General features: G+C 46.0%; 1 protein-coding gene across 1 annotated transcript in view; it reads left to right on the top strand.

Annotated features, from left to right (window-relative positions):
* SORL1 (sortilin related receptor 1) overlaps nucleotides 1–23,781 on the top strand; it is a 78,479-nt gene that overhangs the window by 42,683 nt on the left and 12,015 nt on the right. The window contains exons 21-43 of the mRNA XM_075839172.1: nucleotides 62–200; nucleotides 2,716–2,889; nucleotides 3,701–3,814; nucleotides 4,862–4,984; nucleotides 5,558–5,677; nucleotides 8,219–8,344; nucleotides 8,441–8,548; nucleotides 8,992–9,123; nucleotides 9,355–9,486; nucleotides 9,580–9,714; nucleotides 10,261–10,410; nucleotides 12,834–12,980; nucleotides 15,545–15,673; nucleotides 16,104–16,230; nucleotides 16,578–16,747; nucleotides 17,102–17,214; nucleotides 17,388–17,492; nucleotides 17,761–17,827; nucleotides 20,041–20,123; nucleotides 20,781–20,877; nucleotides 22,384–22,568; nucleotides 23,015–23,134; nucleotides 23,225–23,389. Coding sequence (XP_075695287.1) covers nucleotides 62–200; nucleotides 2,716–2,889; nucleotides 3,701–3,814; nucleotides 4,862–4,984; nucleotides 5,558–5,677; nucleotides 8,219–8,344; nucleotides 8,441–8,548; nucleotides 8,992–9,123; nucleotides 9,355–9,486; nucleotides 9,580–9,714; nucleotides 10,261–10,410; nucleotides 12,834–12,980; nucleotides 15,545–15,673; nucleotides 16,104–16,230; nucleotides 16,578–16,747; nucleotides 17,102–17,214; nucleotides 17,388–17,492; nucleotides 17,761–17,827; nucleotides 20,041–20,123; nucleotides 20,781–20,877; nucleotides 22,384–22,568; nucleotides 23,015–23,134; nucleotides 23,225–23,389 — 2,961 coding nt within the window. The remainder of the gene's footprint in view (nucleotides 1–61; nucleotides 201–2,715; nucleotides 2,890–3,700; nucleotides 3,815–4,861; nucleotides 4,985–5,557; nucleotides 5,678–8,218; nucleotides 8,345–8,440; nucleotides 8,549–8,991; nucleotides 9,124–9,354; nucleotides 9,487–9,579; nucleotides 9,715–10,260; nucleotides 10,411–12,833; nucleotides 12,981–15,544; nucleotides 15,674–16,103; nucleotides 16,231–16,577; nucleotides 16,748–17,101; nucleotides 17,215–17,387; nucleotides 17,493–17,760; nucleotides 17,828–20,040; nucleotides 20,124–20,780; nucleotides 20,878–22,383; nucleotides 22,569–23,014; nucleotides 23,135–23,224; nucleotides 23,390–23,781) is intronic.

The raw sequence follows: 23,781 nt of genomic DNA, 5'->3' as shown, positions 1-23,781 counted from the left end.
GTCAACCATGTGACAGTGGAAACCCTGCGAACGCTAATGTCCCTGTTATTCCCGATGACAGACTCAAATCTACTGGGATGACTGGTCCCAACTCAGCATCTTCAGGGCCTCTAAGTACAACGGAGCTCAGGCAGAAGTTCTGATTGGCCGACTGTCTGGAGTGATGGACATGAAAATATTCTATAAAGGGAAATGGACAGGTAAATAAAATATCCCAAACCTCTGTTCTGTGTTCTCTTCACATGTCTAACATCAAGCTCAATGTTACATAGTTACATATACTGCATAGTTACATATATTACAGTTACATAGTTACATATACTGCATAGTTACATATATTACAGTTACATAGTTACATATACTGCATAGTTACATATATTACAGTTACATAGTTACATATACTGCATAGTTACATATATTACAGTTACATAGTTACATATACTGCATAGTTACATATATTACAGTTACATAGTTACATATACTGCATAGTTACATATATTACAGTTACATAGTTACATATATTACATAGTTACATATATTACAGTTACATATATTACATAGATCCATAGTTACATATATTGCATAGTTATGTAGTTCATAGTTACATATATTACATAGTTAGTACGGTTGAAAAAAGACACGTCCATCAAGTTCAACCAAGGGATGGAAAAGGAAGGGAAAAATTTCTACAGATAGGAGCTAATATTTTTTCTAGGAAATGATCTTTGCCTTTTGTAAAGCCATCTCCTGTCCCTGCTGTGACGGCTCCTGCGGTGACTATTCCATAGATTCACAGTAGGTTGAACCTTTTTTTTTCTCCAGACGGAGGGAGCGCCCCCTTGTTTTTTGTGTGGGTTTTACACGGGACAGGATTTCACCATATTTTTTGTATTTGCCTTTCATATATTTATATAAGTTAATCATGTCCTCCCTTAGTCGTCTCTTTTCAAGGCTAAATAGGTTTCATTATTTTAATCTTTCCTCATAACTTAGATTCTCTGCGCCCCTTATCAGCTTCGTTGCTCTTCTTTGTATTTTTTCCAACTCCAGGGCATGAACTGGAGCCCAGAACTGAACTGCATATTCTAGATGAGGCCTCACTAATGCTTTGTAAAGTGGTAATATTACATCCCTGTCGAGTCCATGCCTCTTTTAATACACGACAATATCTTGCTGGCTTTAGTAGCAGCTGATTGACATTGTGCGGTTATTTAGTTTATGATTTACAAGTTCACCCAGGTTATATATAGAATTAATCTACATAAACTGTGGAGTCACTGTGTACATATATTACATTATATTATCCTGTACTGATCCGGAGCTACATCCCTATATTATACTCCAGAGCTGCACTCACTATTCTGCTGGTGGAGTCACTGTGTACATACATTACATTACTTATCCTGTACTGATCCTGAGTTACATCCTGTATATACTCCAGAGCTGCACTCACTATTCTGCTGGTGGAGTCACTGTGTACATACATTACTTATCCTGTACTGATCCTGAGTTATATCCTGTATTATACTCCAGAGCTGTACTCCCTATTCTGCTGGTGGAGTCACTGTGTACATACATTACATTACTTATCCTGTACTGATCCTGAGTTATATCCTGTATTATACTCCAGAGCTGCACTCACTATTCTGCTGGTGGAGTCACTGTGTACATTATATTACTTATCCTGTACTGATCCGGAGTTATATCCTGTATTATACTCCAGAGCTGCACTCACTATTCTGCTGGTGGAGTCACTGTGTACATACATTACATTACTTATCCTGTACTGATCCTGAGTTACATCCTGTATTATACTCCAGAGCTGCACTCACTATTCTGCTGGTGGAGTCACTGTGTACATACATTACATTACTTATCCTGTACTGATCCGGAGTTATATCCTGTATTATACTCCAGAGCTGCACTCACTATTCTGCTGGTGGAGTCACTGTGTACATTATATTACTTATCCTGTACTGATCCGGAGTTATATCCTGTATTATACTCCAGAGCTGCACTCACTATTCTGCTGTGGAGTCACTGTGTACATACATTACATTACTTATCCTGTACTGATCCTGAGTTACATCCTGTATTACACCCCAGAGCTGCACTCACTAATCTGCTGGTGGAGTCACTGTGTACATACATTACATTACTTATCCTGTAACAGATCCGGAGTTATATCCTGTATTATACTCCAGAGCTGCACTCACTATTCTGCTGGTGGAGTCACTGTGTACATACATTACATTACTTATCCTGTACTGATCCTGAGTTACATCCTGTATTATACTCCAGAGCTGCACTCACTATTCTGCTGGTGGAGTCACTGTGTACATACATTACATTACTTATCCTGTACTGATCCTGAGTTACATCCTGTATTATACTCCAGAGCTGCACTCACTATTCTGCTGGTGGAGTCACTGTGTACATACATTACATTACTTATCCTGTACTGATCCTGAGTTACATCCTGTATTATACTCCAGAGCTGCACTCACTATTCTGCTGGTGGAGTCACTGTGTACATACATTACATTACTTATCCTGTATTATACTCCAGAGCGGTTAGGGAGTTTGTCCTCAAGCTTGCTGATTGTTTCCAATAACAAACAGCAGAATATTATTATTGGTGGTGCACAGTACATTACAGCGTATACGCACATATCTGATGCTCTGTGAAAATTCTGCTTGTATCTTCTTGCACAGGACAGAACGCTTGCTCGTCAAACTCTTGCCGTCTCCTTTGTCTGCCCAAGGCCAATAACAGCAGAGATTGCCGGTGTCCGGAGGGAGTGAAGGAGGAGACTTTATCTTCTGGGGAGGATCTGTGTGAATGTCCACATGGTTATCAGCTGAAGAACAAGACTTGTGTCAAGCGAGGTGAGTGCCGCGCGCTGTCCAGAGAGGGCTGAGGGTGGGATGTACTGAGGTCCGGTAATGTACAGATATTCGGGTTCTTCATATGGATCGGTCCCCCTTTACAGGAAATTCTGATCACAATTTGTGCTAAATCAGAACTCTTGCTCCTCCGTCTATTTGCAGCAGTTTCCTGATCATCTTCTCGCTGGGGGTTTAGTTACTTGTAGTTTATCATCTTCTGTCCTTGCTGTAATGTGATCATCTCCCCATGTACTGACATCTTGCTGAGCTCCTGCTTATACACAGCAGCCAATCTGAACAAGCAGAGCTGCAGTGTAAAGCAAGGTGAAGGGATAGTGCAACAGCGTGACCGCTGATGTTGATTTCAGACTATAGCAAGCTCCAATTGCAATGCTGAGAAGTTGGAGTGACTGATCATAGGTGTGACCTAAAGGATCACAGCTGCTGTGTAAAGTATGGGGGAGGGACAGAGCAACAGCATGGGTCTATGATGAGGCAGGAGGTGGGTTTCAGGCCCTCTGACTCCAATAGACAATGCGGCCCAGTTAGTCGCTGATTATAGCTGTGTCCTAACGGAGCCGATCACAAAGAAGCCAACACTGAATTATATACTGTACAAAGCTAGCATATATATATGTGTGTGTGTATTTATATGATGTCTACTTTTTGTAATCAATATCCCTATGGAAAAGTTATACAGTATACAAGCGGCCCATGCATGGGGGACAGTCCATACAGCGCTGTATCATTGCAGTGCAGTCGTTTCTGTGAGATATTCCTTATTTTCTGTTTATTTCTTTGGACGCTCCAGAGAATTCCTGTCTGCCCAGTCAGTATCGCTGCTCCAACGGGAACTGCATCAACAGCATCTGGCAGTGCGATCTTGACAACGACTGCGGGGACATGAGCGACGAGAGAGACTGCCGTGAGTCCGGACATCTACGCTACATCTGAGCCGCTCTCTGCTTCCTCTGATTATCTCGCTGGTGACATTATTACAGCCGGAGTATAGACCCGGCGTCTACCAGACTGGAAGGAAAGCCTATACATTCACATATACATACAGAGCACTACACTCCACCTCTGCCCGGCCTGACATGACTGATAACAGAGAACAATAGATTGTATTCACCTGTCCTACAGTCATCCTCCTCCAGCCTGACATGTCTGATAACCGTGAGCAATAAATTGTATTCTCCTGTCCTACAGTCATCCTCCCCCAGCCTGACATGTCTGATAACAGAGAACAATAGATTGTATTCACCTGTCCTACAGTCATCCTCCCCCCAGCCTGACATGTCTGATAACCGAGAACAATAGATTGTATTCACCTGTCCTAGTCATCCTCTCCCAGCCTGACATGTCTGATAACAGAAAACAATAGCTTGTATTCACCTGTCCTACAGTCATCCTCCCCAGCCTGACATGTCTGATAACCGAGAACAATAGATTGTATTCACCTGTCCTACAGTCATCCTCTCCCCAGCCTGACATGTCTGATAACCGAGAACAATAGATTGTATTCACCTGTCCTACAGTCATCCTCCCCCCAGCCTGACATGTCTGATAACAGAGAACAATAGATTGTATTCACCTGTCCTACAGTCATCCTCCCCCAGCCTGACATGTCTGATAACCGAGAACAATAGATTGTATTCACCTGTCCTACAGTCATCCTCCCCCAGCCTGACATGTCTGATAACCGAGAACAATAGATTGTATTCACCTGTCCTACAGTCATCCTCCCCCAGCCTGACATGTCTGATAACAGAGAACAATAGATTGTATTCACCTGTCCTACAGTCATCCTCCCCAGCCTGACATGTCTGATAACAGAGAACACTAGTTTGGAGGTCACAGCTCCTGGAGAGGAGGCAGACTGCAGGGTTTATGATCCGTACATTGTATATAATTTCTGGAGTCTTGTTTCGTTCCTGTGTAACCGGCACCTGCCGATCCTTTGTGTTCTCAGCGACCACGGCGTGTGACCCCGACACTCTGTTCAGATGTCAGGAATCGGGTACCTGCATCCCCCTGTCCTACAAGTGTGACCTGGAAGACGACTGCGGAGATAACAGTGATGAGAGTCATTGTGGTGAGTGGCAAAATACTCAGAGGGGGAGGGGAGATCCCGAATATGAGACGACAAACCCCCCCCCCCCCCTGCTATTCCACCCGTGGGCCATAAGGAAGTGATTGTAAGCCCCCAGTGTTTACAGTAGAACAGTCTTATGGCAGCCGTCCAGGGCTCTTCCAGTCTTATGTAATCGATATATAAGAAATAGTTCTGAAACTTCAATTCAAGATCTCTGCTTGCTGTCAGTTTAGGGGAATATTCTTGTTTGTATCCAAAGGCCGAAAATGTATCCTGACCTAATATTTACGGTTGTATCCAGTGTAGACAATCCTCTGAGGTATTAAGGCTGGACTCCAGACTTATACATTTTACCTGCACTGACACATTGTAACAAATTATCAGGACAGGAGAGAGATTTGTGCTGCTGATGTATTTCGCTTTGTGTGTGGTAAACCTTTCGAGTAGATGGCCGGGGATTGGATTCCTGGCTGCGGCGGGACGTTGATGGACGTGTTTAGATAGAATCTTTCCCTCTTGTGTCTCTCCCGGCGGCTCCGTCTCTGCGTCGTCTTATAATCTCTCTCTTCTCAGAGGCGCATCAGTGTAAAGAAGACGAGTTCAACTGCAGCTCCGGGATGTGTATCCGACAGTCGTGGGTCTGTGATGGGGACAATGACTGCAGGGACTGGTCTGACGAGGCCAACTGTACAGGTAGATCCCAGATCCTGCAGTCCCTGACTGGTCCCCTATATACGATCATCTATATGTTCAGTGTCTGCTGCTCGTATCGGGGATTCTGCATTCATTTTATTCATGATCTATCTCTGCTCCTCCCACCATGAAGTTAATCTCCACATCTTAATAACCACTCATTTTTAGTTCCAACATTCTGTGCTGTTTCGTTTCATCTTATATCTTTATAGCCGTCTGATCTGTTTTTCTGATACAGAGCTCCAAATCCCCGGCATATACATGTACTTACACGGAAACATTCTGCTCCCTGCAGTCACCACTAGGGGGAGCTCACTACATACAAATATATACAGCTCCCATAGAATTACATAACATTCTGCTGCCTGCAGTCACCACTAGGGGGAGCTCACTACATACGGATATATACAGCTCCCATAGAATTACATAACATTCTCTGCCTGCAGTCACCACTAGGGGGAGATCACTACATACGGATATATACAGCTCCCATAGAATTACATAACATTCTGCTTCCTGCAGCACCACTAGGGGGAGCTCACTACATACGGATATATACAGCTCCCATAGAATTACATAACATTCTCTGCCTGCAGTCACCACTAGGGGGAGCTCACTACATACAGATATATACAGCTCCCATAGAGTTACATGATAACATTCTACTACCCTCAGTCACCACTAGGAGGAGCTCACTACATACAGATATATACAGCTCCCATAGAGTTACATGATAACATTCTACTACCTGCAGTCACCACTAGGAGGTGCTCACTACATACAGTGTTATCATGGAGTTCAAAATAGAATGTAGTGAGCTCCCTCTAGTGGTGACTGCAGACAGACAGAAGTTTTTCATTCAGCTGTGTGTATGCAGTGGATTTGGAGCCCTGGATCTGAACGGAGCCATGACCCCTATAAATACGTATTCAGACATTTTTACCAATTTAATAAAAGAAATAAAGAAATAAGGAGGTGGTCAAGGTTGGACATTAACTTTAAAAGTTAAACTTCACTCGAGATCTAAAAATTAAACTGAACAGCTCTGTACTAAGCGGAGAGTGACGAGGGTTATAAGGCGATATTCACACGATCTGAAAAAAAGGGCAGTTAACAAATCCACTTTCAGTTTTTCATGACTGTTTTGCAATAAATTTGAATCCATTTCCCGGACGTCTGACCGTTTTTCACCGCCATTTGTCATCCGTTTTCATGGATGAATTTAATTCGTTAAGGTTTTTTTTTGTCCCATCCACCTGAAAATACCACAGTGCCCATGTAGATAGTGATGCAATACCACTGTAGATAGTTCCAGTTCCGCATAGATAGTGCCTATGTAGATAGTGCAACAGTGTCCTCTGTAGTTAGTGCCCATGTAGGTAGTGCCACACCCCCTGTAGACAGCACTATCCTCCCTGCAGATAGCGCCACCCCCCCCCCCTAAATGGTACCCCCTTGCTGTAAAAATAGCACCACTGTAGCTCCCCGTAGGAACGGAATCCATCTGGCCTCCACTCCTAGAGGGAGCCCATGATGTCTTTGTCCATATATGGACAGTGATGTCAGGGGATAACTATAGAAGCGTAATCCCCGGCCGATTCCACTCCAGGAGTAGCCCCTGACGTCACTGTCCATATATGGATAGTGACGCCGGGGGCTTCTCCAGTAGCGGAATCCCCGGTTAGAGTGTCAGCTGGGGATTCTGTTCCCTGGCACAAAGCGATCTGACACCGGGATTCCGCTCCTAGTGGGTGTTTAGGTGGCGCTATCGACTGGGGGAAGCGGGATTCGATGTTATCTACAGCGGGGGGGAACGTGGGGGTTGCTATCTACAGGGGTGGCACTATTTACAGCGGGTATGGAGAGACGTCGGTGGCTCCCTCTAGGAGGGGAATCCCCGGCCAGAGCGCTGGCTTGGGATACCGCTCCTAGAGGGAGCTTAGGTGGTGCTACAGAGGGTTCTGGGTGGCACTATCTACAGTGCGGGGGTGTATTCCGGGGCTCTTAAAGCCCCGCAGACGTGTGCAGCGCTGCTCACATTGAAGCAGCACTGCACTCATTAAACCCCGTTCCAGGTTGTCAAAGTCTATATATGTGCTAACTGCACGGGGCATCGGCAGTTGGAACGTATATAGCCGTAGGGCAGTTGTGAAGGGGTTAAAATCTCACATAACTTACATTATTCCCTATGGGGAGACGTCTTGTTGCAACTTGTGACACTACAGAAGGTTCTAAGATGATTGCAGGTCACAGTAACTTTCCCCCGAATGCGACTTTGAGTGACCTCAAAATATGGAGCTGCTGTAAAAGTCACTGGTGTATGGGGGAGTCCACTAATTTGGGGCGGGGGCTGCCAAGAGGGACGTGTTAATTAGAATACAGCGCTTATTATCTTACAATGTTCAGCGGGTACAGTAACCTCTTCTAGAATCGTTTTATTAGAGCCTGAAGGCTTATAGGAAAAAACAACCTGCTCCACCTGACTGCGGGAAAACATAAAGCCCGGAGCTGACGCCTTGTACTTCTGTCCCTTATCTCTAGCCATATCCCACACCTGCGAACCCTCCAGCTTCCAGTGTCACGACAGTCACTGCATCCCCCAGAGATGGGTCTGTGACGGCGACTCCGACTGCCAGGACGGCTCAGATGAAGACCACTCCATCTGCGGTAAGGGGCCCGAGCGCAGATGGTGCCTGATAAACGATAATAATATCTGTATCCTTCTATGTAAATGTATCACTGCGCCGACCTCCTGTATTCCAGAAAAGAAGTGCAATGGATTCCAGTGCAGGAACGGCACCTGCATCCCGTCCAGGAAACATTGTAACGGTGTGAAGGAGTGTTCAGGAGGGGAAGACGAACAAAACTGCGGTGAGTCCAAGAGCTTTACTGACCTGGGAACCCCCCAGAATAACCATCAACGCTGTCAATTCTCCGGACTCTGTATGATTCTGACTCCGTGGCGTCCGCGGTGATGTCACTATGATCGTCCGTTACAGTCACGTGGCGTCACCATATGCAATATTAATTGTGCTAAACTGGGCGCCATTCAAACTGGGAATAATTTTATGGGCAATTGTGAATTATTTGTGGGGTTTTAGAGACTATTATATCATATTGGCTGGATGTACCATAACTGATTAATGGCGGTCCAACTAATGGGACCCTTACCGGTCAAGAACAAGGGCACATGTCCCTGCATCAGGGGGTGTCCCAACAGACGGCCCTTCATCAATCATACATTGATGGTATATGCACTATATATAATATATATATATATAACCTTTTTCACGTGCCACGTCTGTCCCCCTCAGAGCCCCTGTGTACTCGCTACATGGATTTTGTATGTAAGAACCGGCTGCAGTGTTTGTTCCACATCATGGTATGTGACGGAGTTGTGCAGTGTCACGATGGCTCCGATGAGGATCCCGCCTACGCTGGATGTTGTGAGTATTGCAGTTCTTTAGTGATCTAAATAATTAACCTGTAAAGCTGAGGGTTTGTTACAATGTATCAGTGCAGGTGAAATGTGTCAGGCTGTTTACCTCACATAGGATTTTTCTGGGCTGGATACAATTGTAACAAACCCTCAGCTGTGAGAAGTATGAGGATTTATATGCATCTAAAATAAATTATTTTGTTTTTCTGTGATGTTTTTTTGGTTGTTTTTTTTTTAGCTCGAGATCCAGAATTTAAACAGGATTGCGACTCCCAGAGTTTTTCATGCCAAAATGGGGTCTGCATCAGCCTGGTTTGGAAGTGTGACGGCATGGACGACTGTGGCGACTACTCTGACGAGGCGAATTGCGGTGAGTCTCCGTCAGCCGTTTGCAGCGCAATGGCTGGAATATGATTGGCTGGGACATAATATTTTTTGCACTGTGTCTCCTCCACCGCTGCAGCAAATCCGACAGACACCCCCACCTGCGCCCGATACTATCAGTTTCAGTGCGAGAACGGTCATTGTATACCTACACGGTGGAAATGTGATGGCGAGAACGACTGCGGGGACTGGTCAGATGAAAAGGATTGCGGAGGTTTGTCTTGAGCTTTTTGTCATCCGGTCGGAAACAGAATATTTTTTTTAAAAATGCAAATGAATATAAAACAATTTCATGCTGCGCTGCACAGCGGAGAGCCCCGCGTCCAGGCACCGACACATCCCTGGCGGACATAGAAACCTTTGTCACTTGTACTTGACCATGTGTTGTCTCTCTGCTGTGAGAGTGAGTGGAGGAGTCCGTCTCTGTGGGGGAGGGGGAGGAGCTTCCAGGTGACCGAGTGACAAATAGCAGCCCCACGGAAATAAAGATGGCCAACAGTGGTGAGTGTCAGACTGGAGAACCGACAGATAAACTTATAAGACTGCACAGAGTGACTGCATCATAAGGATCACAGGGAACATATGCGGGAGATTCAGATCCAAGAGTCCGGCAGTTCTGCCTCTTGTTTTCACCTAAGATGCGTCTTGCAATTCCGATACGTTTTTTGTTTTTTTTTCCCTCCCCTGAACTGTAAAGCTTTACTTCTATGCTGGAAAAAAAACGAGTAAAAAAAAATATCTCTGCCTCTATTCTGCACAGAGACCATTCCTCAGACCACCGCACGACCGTCCACGTGTCCGGCCAATCACTTCCGATGTGACAACGGAGTCTGCATCATGAACACGTGGGTCTGTGACGGGTACAAGGACTGTATCTACGGCTCAGACGAGGAGGGTTGTCCTACTACATGTATGTAATGTGCACGTTCACCCCGTTACTGTGTATCAGACTTTCCCAAAGATCCATCACAAGAACCGCTCATCCCTGACGAGAAATCATCCTCCAAAGCAAACAGACTCTTCTGGACACGTTTTGGTGCAGTTTTTGAGCAGTTTTGTCTGTTTTTTGAGCCGACCCCAGGAGTGGAGCCTCTTCTGTCAGGCTGTGCCAAAGGCGTCCAGGTTCTATAATCGTATTCTCAATGAACTGTTTGCATTAGTTGCAGTTTCACATAGACAAGAGTCTAATACAGTCTGTGTCCAAGACCCGCGCACAGACGATTACGAGAGTCCATCGAGCACGCGCAGATAATCCTTAGTCTCTGTGTTTGTTGCTGTGAGTCTTCAATGCATGTGCAGGTCACTGAGAGTCCATGGCGGGTACACAGAATACTGTGAGAGTTGATGGCAGATTGCCGTGAGAGTCTGTTGCACGTGGTCACATTGCTGTGGGAGTCCATATTGAGTGCGCTCTGTAACGGTATAGCAAGAGCGCTGATTGCTGTGAGAGTCTCCAGCGAGTGCACGGTTTCCTGTGACAATCTGTAGCGAGTGCACGGTTTGCTGTGAGAGTCTCCAGTGAGTGCACGGTTTGCCGTGAGAGTCTCCAGCGAGTGCACGGTTTCCTGTGAGAGTCTCCAGTGAGTGCACGGTTTGCCGTGAGAGTCTCGAGCGAGTGCACGGTTTGCCGTGAGAGTCTCGAGCGAGTGCACGGTTTGCCGTGAGAGTCTCGAGCGAGTGCACGGTTTGCCGTGAGAGTCTCGAGCGAGTGCACGGTTTGCCGTGAGAGTCCGCAGCGAGTGCACGGTTTGCTGTGAGAGTCCCCAGCGAGTGCACGGTTTGCTGTGAGAGTCTCCAGTGAGTGCACGGTTTGCCGTGAGAGTCTCGAGCGAGTGCACGGTTTGCCGTGAGAGTCTCGAGCGAGTGCACGGTTTGCCGTGAGAGTCTCGAGCGAGTGCACGGTTTGCCGTGAGAGTCTGCAGCGAGTGCACGGTTTGCTGTGAGAGTCCCCAGCGAGTGCACGGTTTGCTGTGAGAGTCTGTATCGAGTGCACGGTTTGCTGTGAGAGTCTGTATCGAGTGCACGGTTTGCTGTGAGAATCTGTAGCGAGTGCACGGTTTGCTGTGAGAGCCTCCAGCGAGTGCACGGTTTGCTGTGAGTCTCCAGCGAGTGCACGGTTTGCTGTGAGAGTCTGTAGCGAGTGCACGGTTTGCTGTGAGAGTTTGTAGCGAGTGCACGGTTTGCTGTGAGAGTCTGTAGCGAGTGCACGGTTTGCCGTGAGAGTCTGTAGCGAGTGCACGGTTTGCCGTGAGAGTCTGTAGCGAGTGCACGGTTTGCCGTGAGAGTCTGTAGCGAGTGCACGGTTTGCCGTGAGAGTCTCGAGCGAGTGCACGGTTTGCCGTGAGAGTCTCGAGCGAGTGCACGGTTTGCCGTGAGAGTCTCGAGCGAGTGCACGGTTTGCCGTGAGAGTCCCCAGCGAGTGCACGGTTTGCCGTGAGAGTCTGGAGCGAGTGCACGGTTTGCCGTGAGAGTCTGCAGCGAGTGCACGGTTTGCCGTGAGAGTCTGCAGCGAGTGCACGGTTTGCCGTGAGAGTCTGCAGCGAGTGCACGGTTTGCTGTGAGAGTCTGCAGCGAGTGCACGGTTTGCCGTGAGAGTCTGCAGCGAGTGCACGGTTTGCCGTGAGAGTCTGTAGCGAGTGCACGGTTTGCCGTGAGAGTCTGTAGCGAGTGCACGGTTTGCCGTGAGAGTCTGTAGCGAGTGCACGGTTTGCCGTGAGAGTCTGTAGCGAGTGCACGGTTTGCCGTGAGAGTCTGTAGCGAGTGCACGGTTTGCCGTGAGAGTCTGTAGCGAGTGCACGGTTTGCCGTGAGAGTCTGTAGCGAGTGCACGGTTTGCCGTGAGAGTCTGTAGCGAGTGCACGGTTTGCCGTGAGAGTCTGTAGCGAGTGCACGGTTTGCCGTGAGAGTCTGTAGCGAGTGCACGGTTTGCCATGAGAGTCTGCAGCGAGTGCACGGTTTGCCGTGAGAGTCTGCAGCGAGTGCACGGTTTGCCGTGAGAGTTTGTAGCGAGTGCACGGTTTGCCGTGAGAGTCTGTAGCGAGTGCACGGTTTGCTGTGAGAATCTGTTGCGAGTGCACGGTTTGCTGTGAGAGTCTGTAGCGAGTGCACGGTTTGCTGTGAGGGTCTGTAGCGAGTGCACGGTTTGCTGTGAGGGTCTGTAGCGAGTGCACGGAGTACTGTTAGCGAATGAGCAGAACGTTGCAAATTTTCCCCAAAACAGAGATGGGGAAGAAAGGTCTGAATCAGAATAAATGTCCGCTATCATGTCTGCACTGTGCGCACTCCGGCCAATACTAAAACGTACATTTTTATCTGTCTTGCCTGGTGCGCACAGTTAACACCACCGTGCCCAGCACCACATCACACGAGCGATGCAGCGGCTTCGATTTTGAATGTCAGAAGGGTAAATACTGTATACCCAAGTGGAAGCGGTGTGACGGGATCACCGACTGCCAGGATGGCACAGATGAGCTTCACTGCCGTAAGTTTGGGGTTTTTCTGTCACATGACTTGGATCTGCTGCATATGGGGGGGGGGGGTCTTATGTCCTGATGTTCAGCACAACAGAGCAGGCGAGAGGTTCTAGTGGAGCGCACACATTATTATGGAATATCCATACATATACATATATACCATACATATCATATACATATACCGTACATACCATACACACCTACACATATACACCATACACACATACATATATACCATACACACCTACATATATACCATACACACATACATATATACCATACACACATACATATATACCATACACACCTACATATATACCATACGCACCTACATATATACCATACGCACCTACATATATACCATACGCACCTACATATATACCATACGCAGCTACATATATACCATACGCACCTACATATATACCATACGCACCTACATATATACCATACGCACATACATATATACCATACGCACCTACATATATACCATACGCACCTACATATATACAATACGCACCTACATATATACCATACGCACCTACATACATACATACCATACACACATACATATATACCATACACACATACATACATACATACATACATACATACCATACACACATACATATATACCATACACACATACATACATACATACCATACACACATACATACATATATACCATACGCACATACATATATACCATACGCACATACATATATACCATACGCACATACATATATACCATACGCACATACATATATACCATACGCACATACATATATACCATACACACATACATATATACCATACCATACACACATACATACATACCATACACACATACATACATATATACCATACACACATACATACATACCATACACACATACATACATACATACCATACACACATACATACATATATACCATACGCACATACATATATACCATACGCACATACATATATACCATACGCACATACATATATACCATACGCACATACATACATATATACCATACACACACACATACATACATATATACCATACACACATACATACATACATACATACCATACACACATACATATATACCATACGCACATACATACCATACACACCTACATATATACCATACACACCTACATATATACCATACACACCTACATATATACCATACGCACATACATATATACCATACACACATACATATATACCATACACGCATACATACCATACACACATACATATATACCATACACACATACTTATATACCATACACACATATATACCATACACACATATATACCATACACACATACATATATACCATACACACATACATACCATACACACATACATATATACCATACACACCTACATATATACCATACACACATACATATATACCATACGCACCTACATATATACCATACGCACATACATATATACCATACGCACATACATATATACCATACACACATACATATATACCATACACACCTACATATATACCATACACACATACATATATACCATACGCACCTACATATATACCATACGCACATACATACATACCATACACACATACATATATACCATACACACCTACATATATACCATACGCACATACATATATACCATACGCACCTACATATATACCATACGCACATACATATATACCATACACACATACATACCATACACACATACATATATACCATACACACCTACATATATACCATACACACATACATATATACCATACGCACCTACATATATACCATACGCACATACATATATACATACCATACACACATACATACATACCATACACACATACATATATACCATACGCACATACATATATACATACCATACACACATACATACATACCATACACACATACATATATACCATACACACATACATACCATACACACATACATATATACCATACACACCTACATATATACCATACACACATACATATATACCATACGCACCTACATATATACCATACGCACATACATATATACATACCATACACACATACATACATACCATACGCACATACATATATACCATACACACACACATACATACCATACGCACATACATACATACCATATGCACATACATATATACCATACACACATACATATATACCATACACACCTACATATATACCATACACACATACATATATACCATACACACATACATATATACCATACACACCTACATATCATACATTAGAGAATTGCTATTTATGCGCTGTAAATATGTGACGTTGGGACAGGGAGTTTTCTGCACTTCCTGTCACTCGTCTCATTGTAGAGCACTACATTCAGGTGGAAATAGCTGATAACAGAGAGCAAAAGATTGTATTCACCTGTCCAACAGTCATCCTCTCTCCTGAATTGGCTGATAACAGGGAGCAATAATTTGTATTCACCTTCACATTAGGTGGAGGAGGGGCGGCTGCAGGTGCACAGTCCCTGATCTGAACTGTATTATTTCTTGGTTTATTCTCGGTCACATTGATCCACCCTTATTTTCTGCAGCTACTCACAGACCTTCCTCGTGTGTGAACGCTTCCCTGTGTGACGACGGTGAAGCCTGTATAGCGCTGTCTGACCGCTGTGACGGTTTTCTGGACTGTTCTGATGGCAGTGATGAGAATAACTGCACCGGTAGGAGCTCTTCTCTAAGTCCTAGTCCATACAGCACGTGAGCCGACCATAGACACATGTTAATGATGAACTCGTTACAATGTATCAGTGCGGGTAAGCTTTGCTGCTGTATTTGGATGAAACCAACTGCAGCTGTGTGATGAGTCAGCCTCTAAATACAAGCAAGATTGTTCCCGTTCACTTACAGCAATCGGAGATCTTTAAATTATTGGGAAATTGATACTTAAAGTCTATTAGAAACTCAAATAACTTGTAATTCTGCATTGATTAAGTTTCATTTAGATCAAACCAGAATTTGACCTGGATCTCACAACGACGCCACTGTGCAGCCCCAGCTAAAACTTCCAATAGTCCGGCACATTTTAATACTGTTCATGTGCTGGACTAGCAGACTATAAATATCACCTGACGTGTCCTGAATCTGTTCTAGATGACAGCGTGGTCTACAAGGTTCAGAACCTGCAGTGGTCCGCCGACTTCTCCGGCAACATAACCCTGACGTGGGCGCGCCCCAAGAAGATGTCGCCGTCATCCTGTATATATAATGTGTATTACAGGTAATGTATCCAGCGCTGGTCACATGTAATGTACATTGTATCTGGATTATGAGACGTTCATAAGAAACATGTAAAGACCGAGACCAGGATTATGTCAGATTATCAGATGCCGGATTAATGGGAGCTGCAGTTGAAATCTTTGCTTTGCATCATATACATTCCCTCATTGCTATATTTCCCGCATTGCACGCGTCCCCCTGTCAGGTCTCAAATACGGAGAAGTTTGAGCATTTACTGTGCAGACGAGTGCATAGCCTAGAGCGCCACCTAGCCGTCGTTTTCCAGGCCTGCATCTCTGACCAGTGATCGTCTTGGCACATCGTTCTGTCTTGTGTCTCCGTCTCTAGGGTTATCGGGGAGAGCACGTGGAAGTTACTGGAGACTCACAGCAGCAAGACCGTTTCTGTATTAAAGATTCTCAAACCGGACACGACGTATCAGGTGAAGGTTCAAGTGCAATGTCTGCGCAAGCTGCACAACAGCAACGACATGATCACCCTCCGAACCCCCGAAGGACGTAAGTATCGCCTCACTTTGGTTTTTTGATGTAGGTTACGTGGCCAAAAGTAAGCAAGAGCAGTGTCCTCCCCCATGCTTTACACTGCAGCTCTTCTGTTCGGATTGGCTGCTGTGTATAAAATCCGTAGTCCGCAAAGATAAAATGATTATAAACTACAAGAAACCAATACCAGTGAGAAAGAAACGATTATCCGGAAATTGAGGCCCACAGACTGATGGGAGGGGCCTCAATAATGGGAGGGGCCTGTATAGCGGCTGTAATCTATACATATTTACGGCAATTTTCATGCCGTGCAAATGTAGGATTTCTCCAGCAGATTGAGATAATATCGTTATGATTATATCCTTATAGTTCCTGGTCAACCACAGCCTCGGCAGCTCGACCTGAACAAGGATCTTGCATCCAGCATCATCTGTTGCTGGTCCCCTCCGGCCAACGCTAACGGATTAATTCGGGAGTACGTGGTAAGTGGGGCCGAATCTGATGCATTTTAATTCGCTCATAGAATCTTATATTCGACCCGATCTCTGATCTGGACTAATCATTGAATCTAATACTTTTCTGCCACCTACTGGTGGAGGTATTATACTGCGCTCTGTAAATAGAAGTATAATAGTGGTGCTCTCCTTTTATTTAGGTGGAGTTCAGTACCAACACTTCCAAGGGCTGGTCGTCTTTCAGTACACAGGACCTGTGCTATAATATTCACTATACAGAAGCCAACGTGTTGTATTCAGTGCGGGTGAGTACCATGAACATTACAGGGGTTTCCCCATATTTGGCTTCTCTGGTTATTGGGACGTCCGTCGATCTGGAGAATGGGTCCAGACATCAATGGAGAGTGAGCAGGCGTGTCTGACCCTTTCTCTTGTCCTAGCTAGGACTTACAAGACGCCAGTTCTCCTGGATCGGTCGGCAGTCAGACGCCATCTTATCGGAGCGGAAAACCTCCTTAAGTTCCTCTGATTTGATGTATTTTCTGTAATACTTGTAATTTGCGTGGTTTTCAGGTGGCCGCTGTTACCAGTCGGGGGGTCGGTGAATGGAGCAGCATCAAATCTATCAGCACTGCAAAAGGTAACGCTGGGACGTCAATGTGCTGGTGATCCGTCCACCTGGATGTGTGATCTCTGCTGCATGTCTGTGCTGGTGATCCGTCCACCTGGATGTGTGATCTCTGCTGCATGTCTGTGCTGGTGATCCGTCCACCTGGATGTGTGATCTCTGCTGCATGTCTGTGCTGGTGATCCGTCCACCTGGATCTGTGATCTCTGCTGCATGTCTGTGCTGGTGATCCGTCCACCTGGATGTGTGATCTCTGCTGCATGTCTGTGCTGGTGATCCGGCCACCTGGATGTGTGATCTCTGCTGCATGTCTGTGCTGGTGATCCGTCAACCTGGATGTGTGATCTCTGCTGCATGTCTGTGCTGGTGATCCGTCCACCTGGATGTGTGATCTCTGCTGCATGTCTGTGCTGGTGATCCGTCCACCTGGATGTGTGATCTGTGCTGGTGATCCGTCCACCTGGATGTGTGATCTCTGCTGCATGTCTGTGCTGGTGATCCGTCCACCTGGATGTGTGATCTCTGCTGCATGTCTGTGCTGGTGATCCGTCAACCTGGATGTGTGATCTCTGCTGCATGTCTGTGCTGGTGATCCGTCCACCTGGATGTGTGATCTCTGCTGCATGTCTGTGCTGGTGATCCGTCCACCTGGATGTGTGATCTCTGCTGCATGTCTGTGCTGGTGATCCGTCCACCTGGATGTGTGATCGCTGCTGCATGTCTGTGCTGGTGATCCGGCCACCTGGATGTGTGATCGCTGCTGCATGTCTGTGCTGGTGATCCGGCCACCTGGATGTGTGATCTCTGCTGCATGTCTGTGCTGGTGATCCGTCCACCTGGATGTGTGATCTCTGCTGCATGTCTGTGCTGGTGATCCGTCCACCTGGATGTGTGATCTCTGCTGCATGTCTGTGCTGGTGATCCGTCCACCTGGATGTGTGATCTCTGCTGCATGTCTGTGCTGGTGATCCGTCCACCTGGATGTGTGATCTCTGCTGCATGTCTGTGCTGGTGATCCGTCCACCTGGATGTGTGATCGCTGCTGCATGTCTGTGCTGGTGATCCGGCCACCTGGATGTGTGATCTCTGCTGCATGTCTGTGCTGGTGATCCGTCCACCTGGATGTGTGATCTCTGCTGCATGTCTGTGCTGGTGATCCGTCCACCTGGATGTGTGATCTCTGCTGCATGTCTGTGCTGGTGATCCGTCCACCTGGATGTGTGATCTCTGCTGCATGTCTGTGCTGGTGATCCGTCCACCTGGATGTGTGATCTCTGCTGCATGTCTGTGCTGGTGATCCGTCCACCTGGATGTGTGATCTCTGCTGCATGTCTGTGCTGGTGATCCGTCCACCTGGATGTGTGATCTCTGCTGCATGTCTGTGCTGGTGATCCGTCCACCTGGATGTGTGATCTCTGCTGCATGTCTGTGCTGGTGATCCGTCCACCTGGATGTGTGATCTCTGCTGCATGTCTGTGCTGGTGATCCGTCCACCTGGATGTGTGATCTCTGCTGCATGTCTGTGCTGGTGATCCGTCCACCTGGATGTGTGATCTCTGCTGCATGTCTGTGCTGGTGATCCGTCCACCTGGATGTGTGATCGCTGCTGCATGTCTGTGCTGGTGATCCGGCCACCTGGATGTGTGATCGCTGCTGCATGTCTGTGCTGGTGATCCGGCCACCTGGATGTGTGATCTCTGCTGCATGTCTGTGCTGGTGATCCGTCCACCTGGATGTGTGATCTCTGCTGCATGTCTGTGCTGGTGATCCGTCCACCTGGATGTGTGATCTCTGCTGCATGTCTGTGCTGGTGATCCGTCCACCTGGATGTGTGATCTCTGCTGCATGTCTGTGCTGGTGATCCGTCCACCTGGATGTGTGATCGCTGCTGCATGTCTGTGCTGGTGATCCGGCCACCTGGATGTGTGATCTCTGCTGCATGTCTGTGCTGGTGATCCGTCCACCTGGATGTGTGATCTCTGCTGCATGTCTGTGCTGGTGATCCGTCCACCTGGATGTGTGAGCTCTGCTGCATGTCTGTGCTGGTGATCCGTCCACCTGGATGTGTGATCTCTGCTGCATGTCTGTGCTGGTGATCCGTCCACCTGGATGTGTGATCTCTGCTACAAGTCGATCATTGTGCGGTTACTGGTGCATAGACGTGATCTGAATGCGCGGCGCCTCCCATGTGTCGTTATTTGCATTTCTCGCTATTTCTCTGTTAGTTGTGCCTCCTCCGAACATCAAGATTCAGGACATCAGAGAAGATTCAGTGGAGTTTACTCTGAAGGTTGACGCTGATCTCCTGGTGAGTTACATCCTGGTCTCGTACGGACTGTAAAAGAAACATAAAGGGGGAAAATAAGATTCTGCACTGAGCAGCGGTGACCCGTCATATATAAACTGCACGTCCCAAGAAATCACCGACTCCTCATCTACATCCTTCCCTTCGCCGTGCTCTCCTTCCCCTCGCCGCGCTCTCCTTCCCCTCGCCGCGCTCTCCTTGCCCTCGCCGCGCTCTCCTTGCCCTCGCCGCGCTCTCCTTGCCCTCGCCGCGCTCTCCTTGCCCTCGCCGCGCTCTCCTTGCCCTCGCCGCGCTCTCCTTGCCCTCGCCGCGCTCTCCTTGCCCTCGCCGCGCTCTCCTTGCCCTCGCCGCGCTCTCCTTGCCCTCGCCGCGCTCTCCTTCCCCTCGCCGCGCTCTCCTTCCCCTCGCCGCGCTCTCCTTCCCCTCGCCGCGCTCTCCTTCCCCTCGCCGCGCTCTCCTTCCCCTCGCCGCGCTCTCCTTATCTTTCTTTTCTGCTCACCGCTTACATTTTGTTTTTATCCTTCTCTTTCTGCCTTCGCTTTTCCAACCCCACAGACATATAAGTGATCTCATGATCATCCAACAATTGTGCTTTGATGTCGTTAGTGGAGTGACTTGTCCTTCCCAATTACAGCACGACGTGTTTGGATTATTTTGCAGATAACTGGTTATACAGTGACCTTATCCTGGGAGTTTGATGCACATGTCCAGGAGAGAAGGACATTACAGTTTGATGGACGGAGCATATCACAAACAGGTGAAGTTTACCCCACCCAACAGTGACTCCTCAAGCAGAATAGTGAGTGCAGCTCTGGAGTATAATACAGGATGTAACTCAGGATCAGTACAGGATAAGTAATGTAATGTATGTACACAGTGACTCCACCAGCAGAATAGTGAGTGCAGCTCTGGAGTATAATACAGGATGTAACTCCGGATCAGTACAGGATAAGTAATGTATGTACACAGTGACTCCACCAGCAGACTAGTGAGTGCAGCTCTGGAATATAACACAGGATGTAACTCAGGATCAGTACAGGATAAGTAATATAATGTATGTACACAGTGACTCCACCAGCAGAATAGTGAGTGCAGCTCTGGAGTATAATACAGGATAAGTAATGTAATGTATGTACACAGTGACTCCACCAGCAGAATAGTGAGTGCAGCTCTGGAGTATAATACAGGATGTTACTCAGGATCAGTACAGGATAAGTAATGTATGTACACAGTAACTCCACCAGCAGAATAGTGAGTGCAGCTCTGAAGTATAATACAGGATGTAACTCAGGATCAGTACAGGATAAGTAATGTAATGTATGTACACAGTGACTCCACCAGCAGAATAGTGAGTGCAGCTCTGGAGTATAATACAGGATATAACTCAGGATCAGTACAGGATAAGTAATGTAATGTATGTACACAGTAACTCCACCAGCAGAATAGCGAGTGCAGCTCTGGAGTATAATACAGGATAAGTAATGTAATGTATGTACACAGTGACTCCACCAGCAGAATAGTGAGTGCAGCTCTGGAATATAATACAGGATATAACTCAGGATCAGTACAGGATAAGTAATATAATGTATGTACACAGTGACTCCACCAGCAGAATAGTGAGTGCAGCTCTGGAGTATAATACAGGATATAACTCAGGATCAGTACAGGATAAGTAATGTAATGTATGTACACAGTGACTCCACCAGCAGAATAGTGAGTGCAGCTCTGGAGTATAATACAGGATAAGTAATGTAATGTATGTACACAGTGACTCCACCAGCAGAATAGTGAGTGCAGCTCTGGAGTATAATACATGCTGTAACTCAGGGTCAGTACAGGATAAGTAATGTAATGTATGTACACATTGACTCCACCAGCAGAATAGTGAGTGCAGCTCTGGAGTATAATACAGGATATAACTCAGGATCAGTACAGGATAAGTAATGTAATGTATGTACACAGTGACTCCACCAGCAGAATAGTGAGTGCAGCTCTGGAGTATAATACAGGATATAACGCAGGATCAGTACAGGATAAGTAATATATGTACACAGTGACTCCTCCAGCAGAATAGTGAGTGCAGCTCTGGAGTATAATACAGGATCAGTACAGGATAAGTAATGTATGTACACAGTTTTACGATTTTGCTCAGTGGCTTTTTCTTGACCATTTGTAGTAGAAATGATTTTGCATGCTGTTTGCACTGGTTATGTTCGTGTATACGGCTCTGTGTCATTTTGTGTTCTTATATTTCTCGTCTTAGTGACCAATCTGACAGCACAAACGGAATATGAGATTTCTGCTTGGGCAAAGTCGTCTTATGGCGAGAGCTCTGTGGCATTTGAGCATTTTTCCACCAAGGGCACGAGACCAGTGGCCCCAAGTCTTAAAGCTAAAGTGATTAATCAGACAGCAGTGGAGTGCAGCTGGTTGGGTATCAAGAACGTGGTAAGGATTATTTAAATATTTTTATGGATTTATTTTTTTATCTTGATCATATATAATCCTCCATTCACATCCAGATCTGCAGTTATTTTTAAATAAGACTACTGCCCAGTGCCTGGTTAAAGCATTGTATATGAGAGTGCACCGCAGCAAAGTGTAATATTCACAGACCCTAAACCAGCAGGGGGCAGCAGAAACATGTGAGAGCTTAAAGGAAGAGTAGCAAGTGCAGCTTTGGATGTGAGTGGAGTAAAATACATTTTAGACCGTAAATCATGATCTAACAAGATAAGAAATGCAAAGAATTTGGAGTTTTATTCAACATTTTATTTTTATGACTTAGAGGGCCATAATATGATTCGACCTTCCCCCCCCTGACATCATTATAATATTACGAGCTGACGGTCACTACTAATAATCTGACATTCCTTCTGATCTCCTATGTCCAGACCTACGGAGTGTTTTACGCCACGTCATTCTCAGAGCTGCACAGGAATCCACTGAACGTCACGACTACTCTTCACGACGTGACCATCAGTGTGAACAGGGACGAGCAGTACTTGTTTTTGGTGAGGAATTCTAAAACTGCTTGCTTTGCATCTGATACATGTTATCACTTTGTGTCATGTGATCTAAATAATGGGAATCTCTCTTCTCAGGTGCGGGTCACGTCCCCTTTCCAAGGTCCTCCATCAGATTATGCCGTGGTCAAAATGATTCCTGACAACCGTTTACCGCCTCGCCATCTTCACGCCGTGCACGTGGATAAAACTTTTATCGTCATGAAGTGGGAGTCTCCGTACGACTCTCCGGACAGTGAATTAGTGAGTTATTGTACTGTTTATTCCTCTCAGTAATCAGATGTTTTTATATATTTTGGAGAAATATGTTATAATTGCGTTTGCGTGATCCATAGCGTATTGCAGAGGTATTCTCCTGGAGGCGCCATCTGTAATACAGACCATGTGCATGAGCCCTTATCTAAATAATCCTTGTATAATCCAAAATTCTGCCATTTTCTAATGCAATTTGTTTCAATTCTTTACAATTTTCAAGATCTTTGCTTGCTGGCAGTGAATAGGAACAATCTGGTTTACATGTAGTGGCTGAAAACCTATACAGACCTAATACTTCTCACACAACTGCAGTATGTTACAATGTATCATGTGGGTAAGAGCGATCAGCCTGAAGTTAGGAGAGAGATTTGTTCTCCTGC

This window comes from Rhinoderma darwinii, chromosome 10 (assembly GCF_050947455.1).
Source record: "Rhinoderma darwinii isolate aRhiDar2 chromosome 10, aRhiDar2.hap1, whole genome shotgun sequence".
NCBI lineage: Eukaryota > Metazoa > Chordata > Amphibia > Anura > Rhinodermatidae > Rhinoderma > Rhinoderma darwinii.
This window is presented reverse-complemented; position numbering and strand designations above follow the sequence as displayed.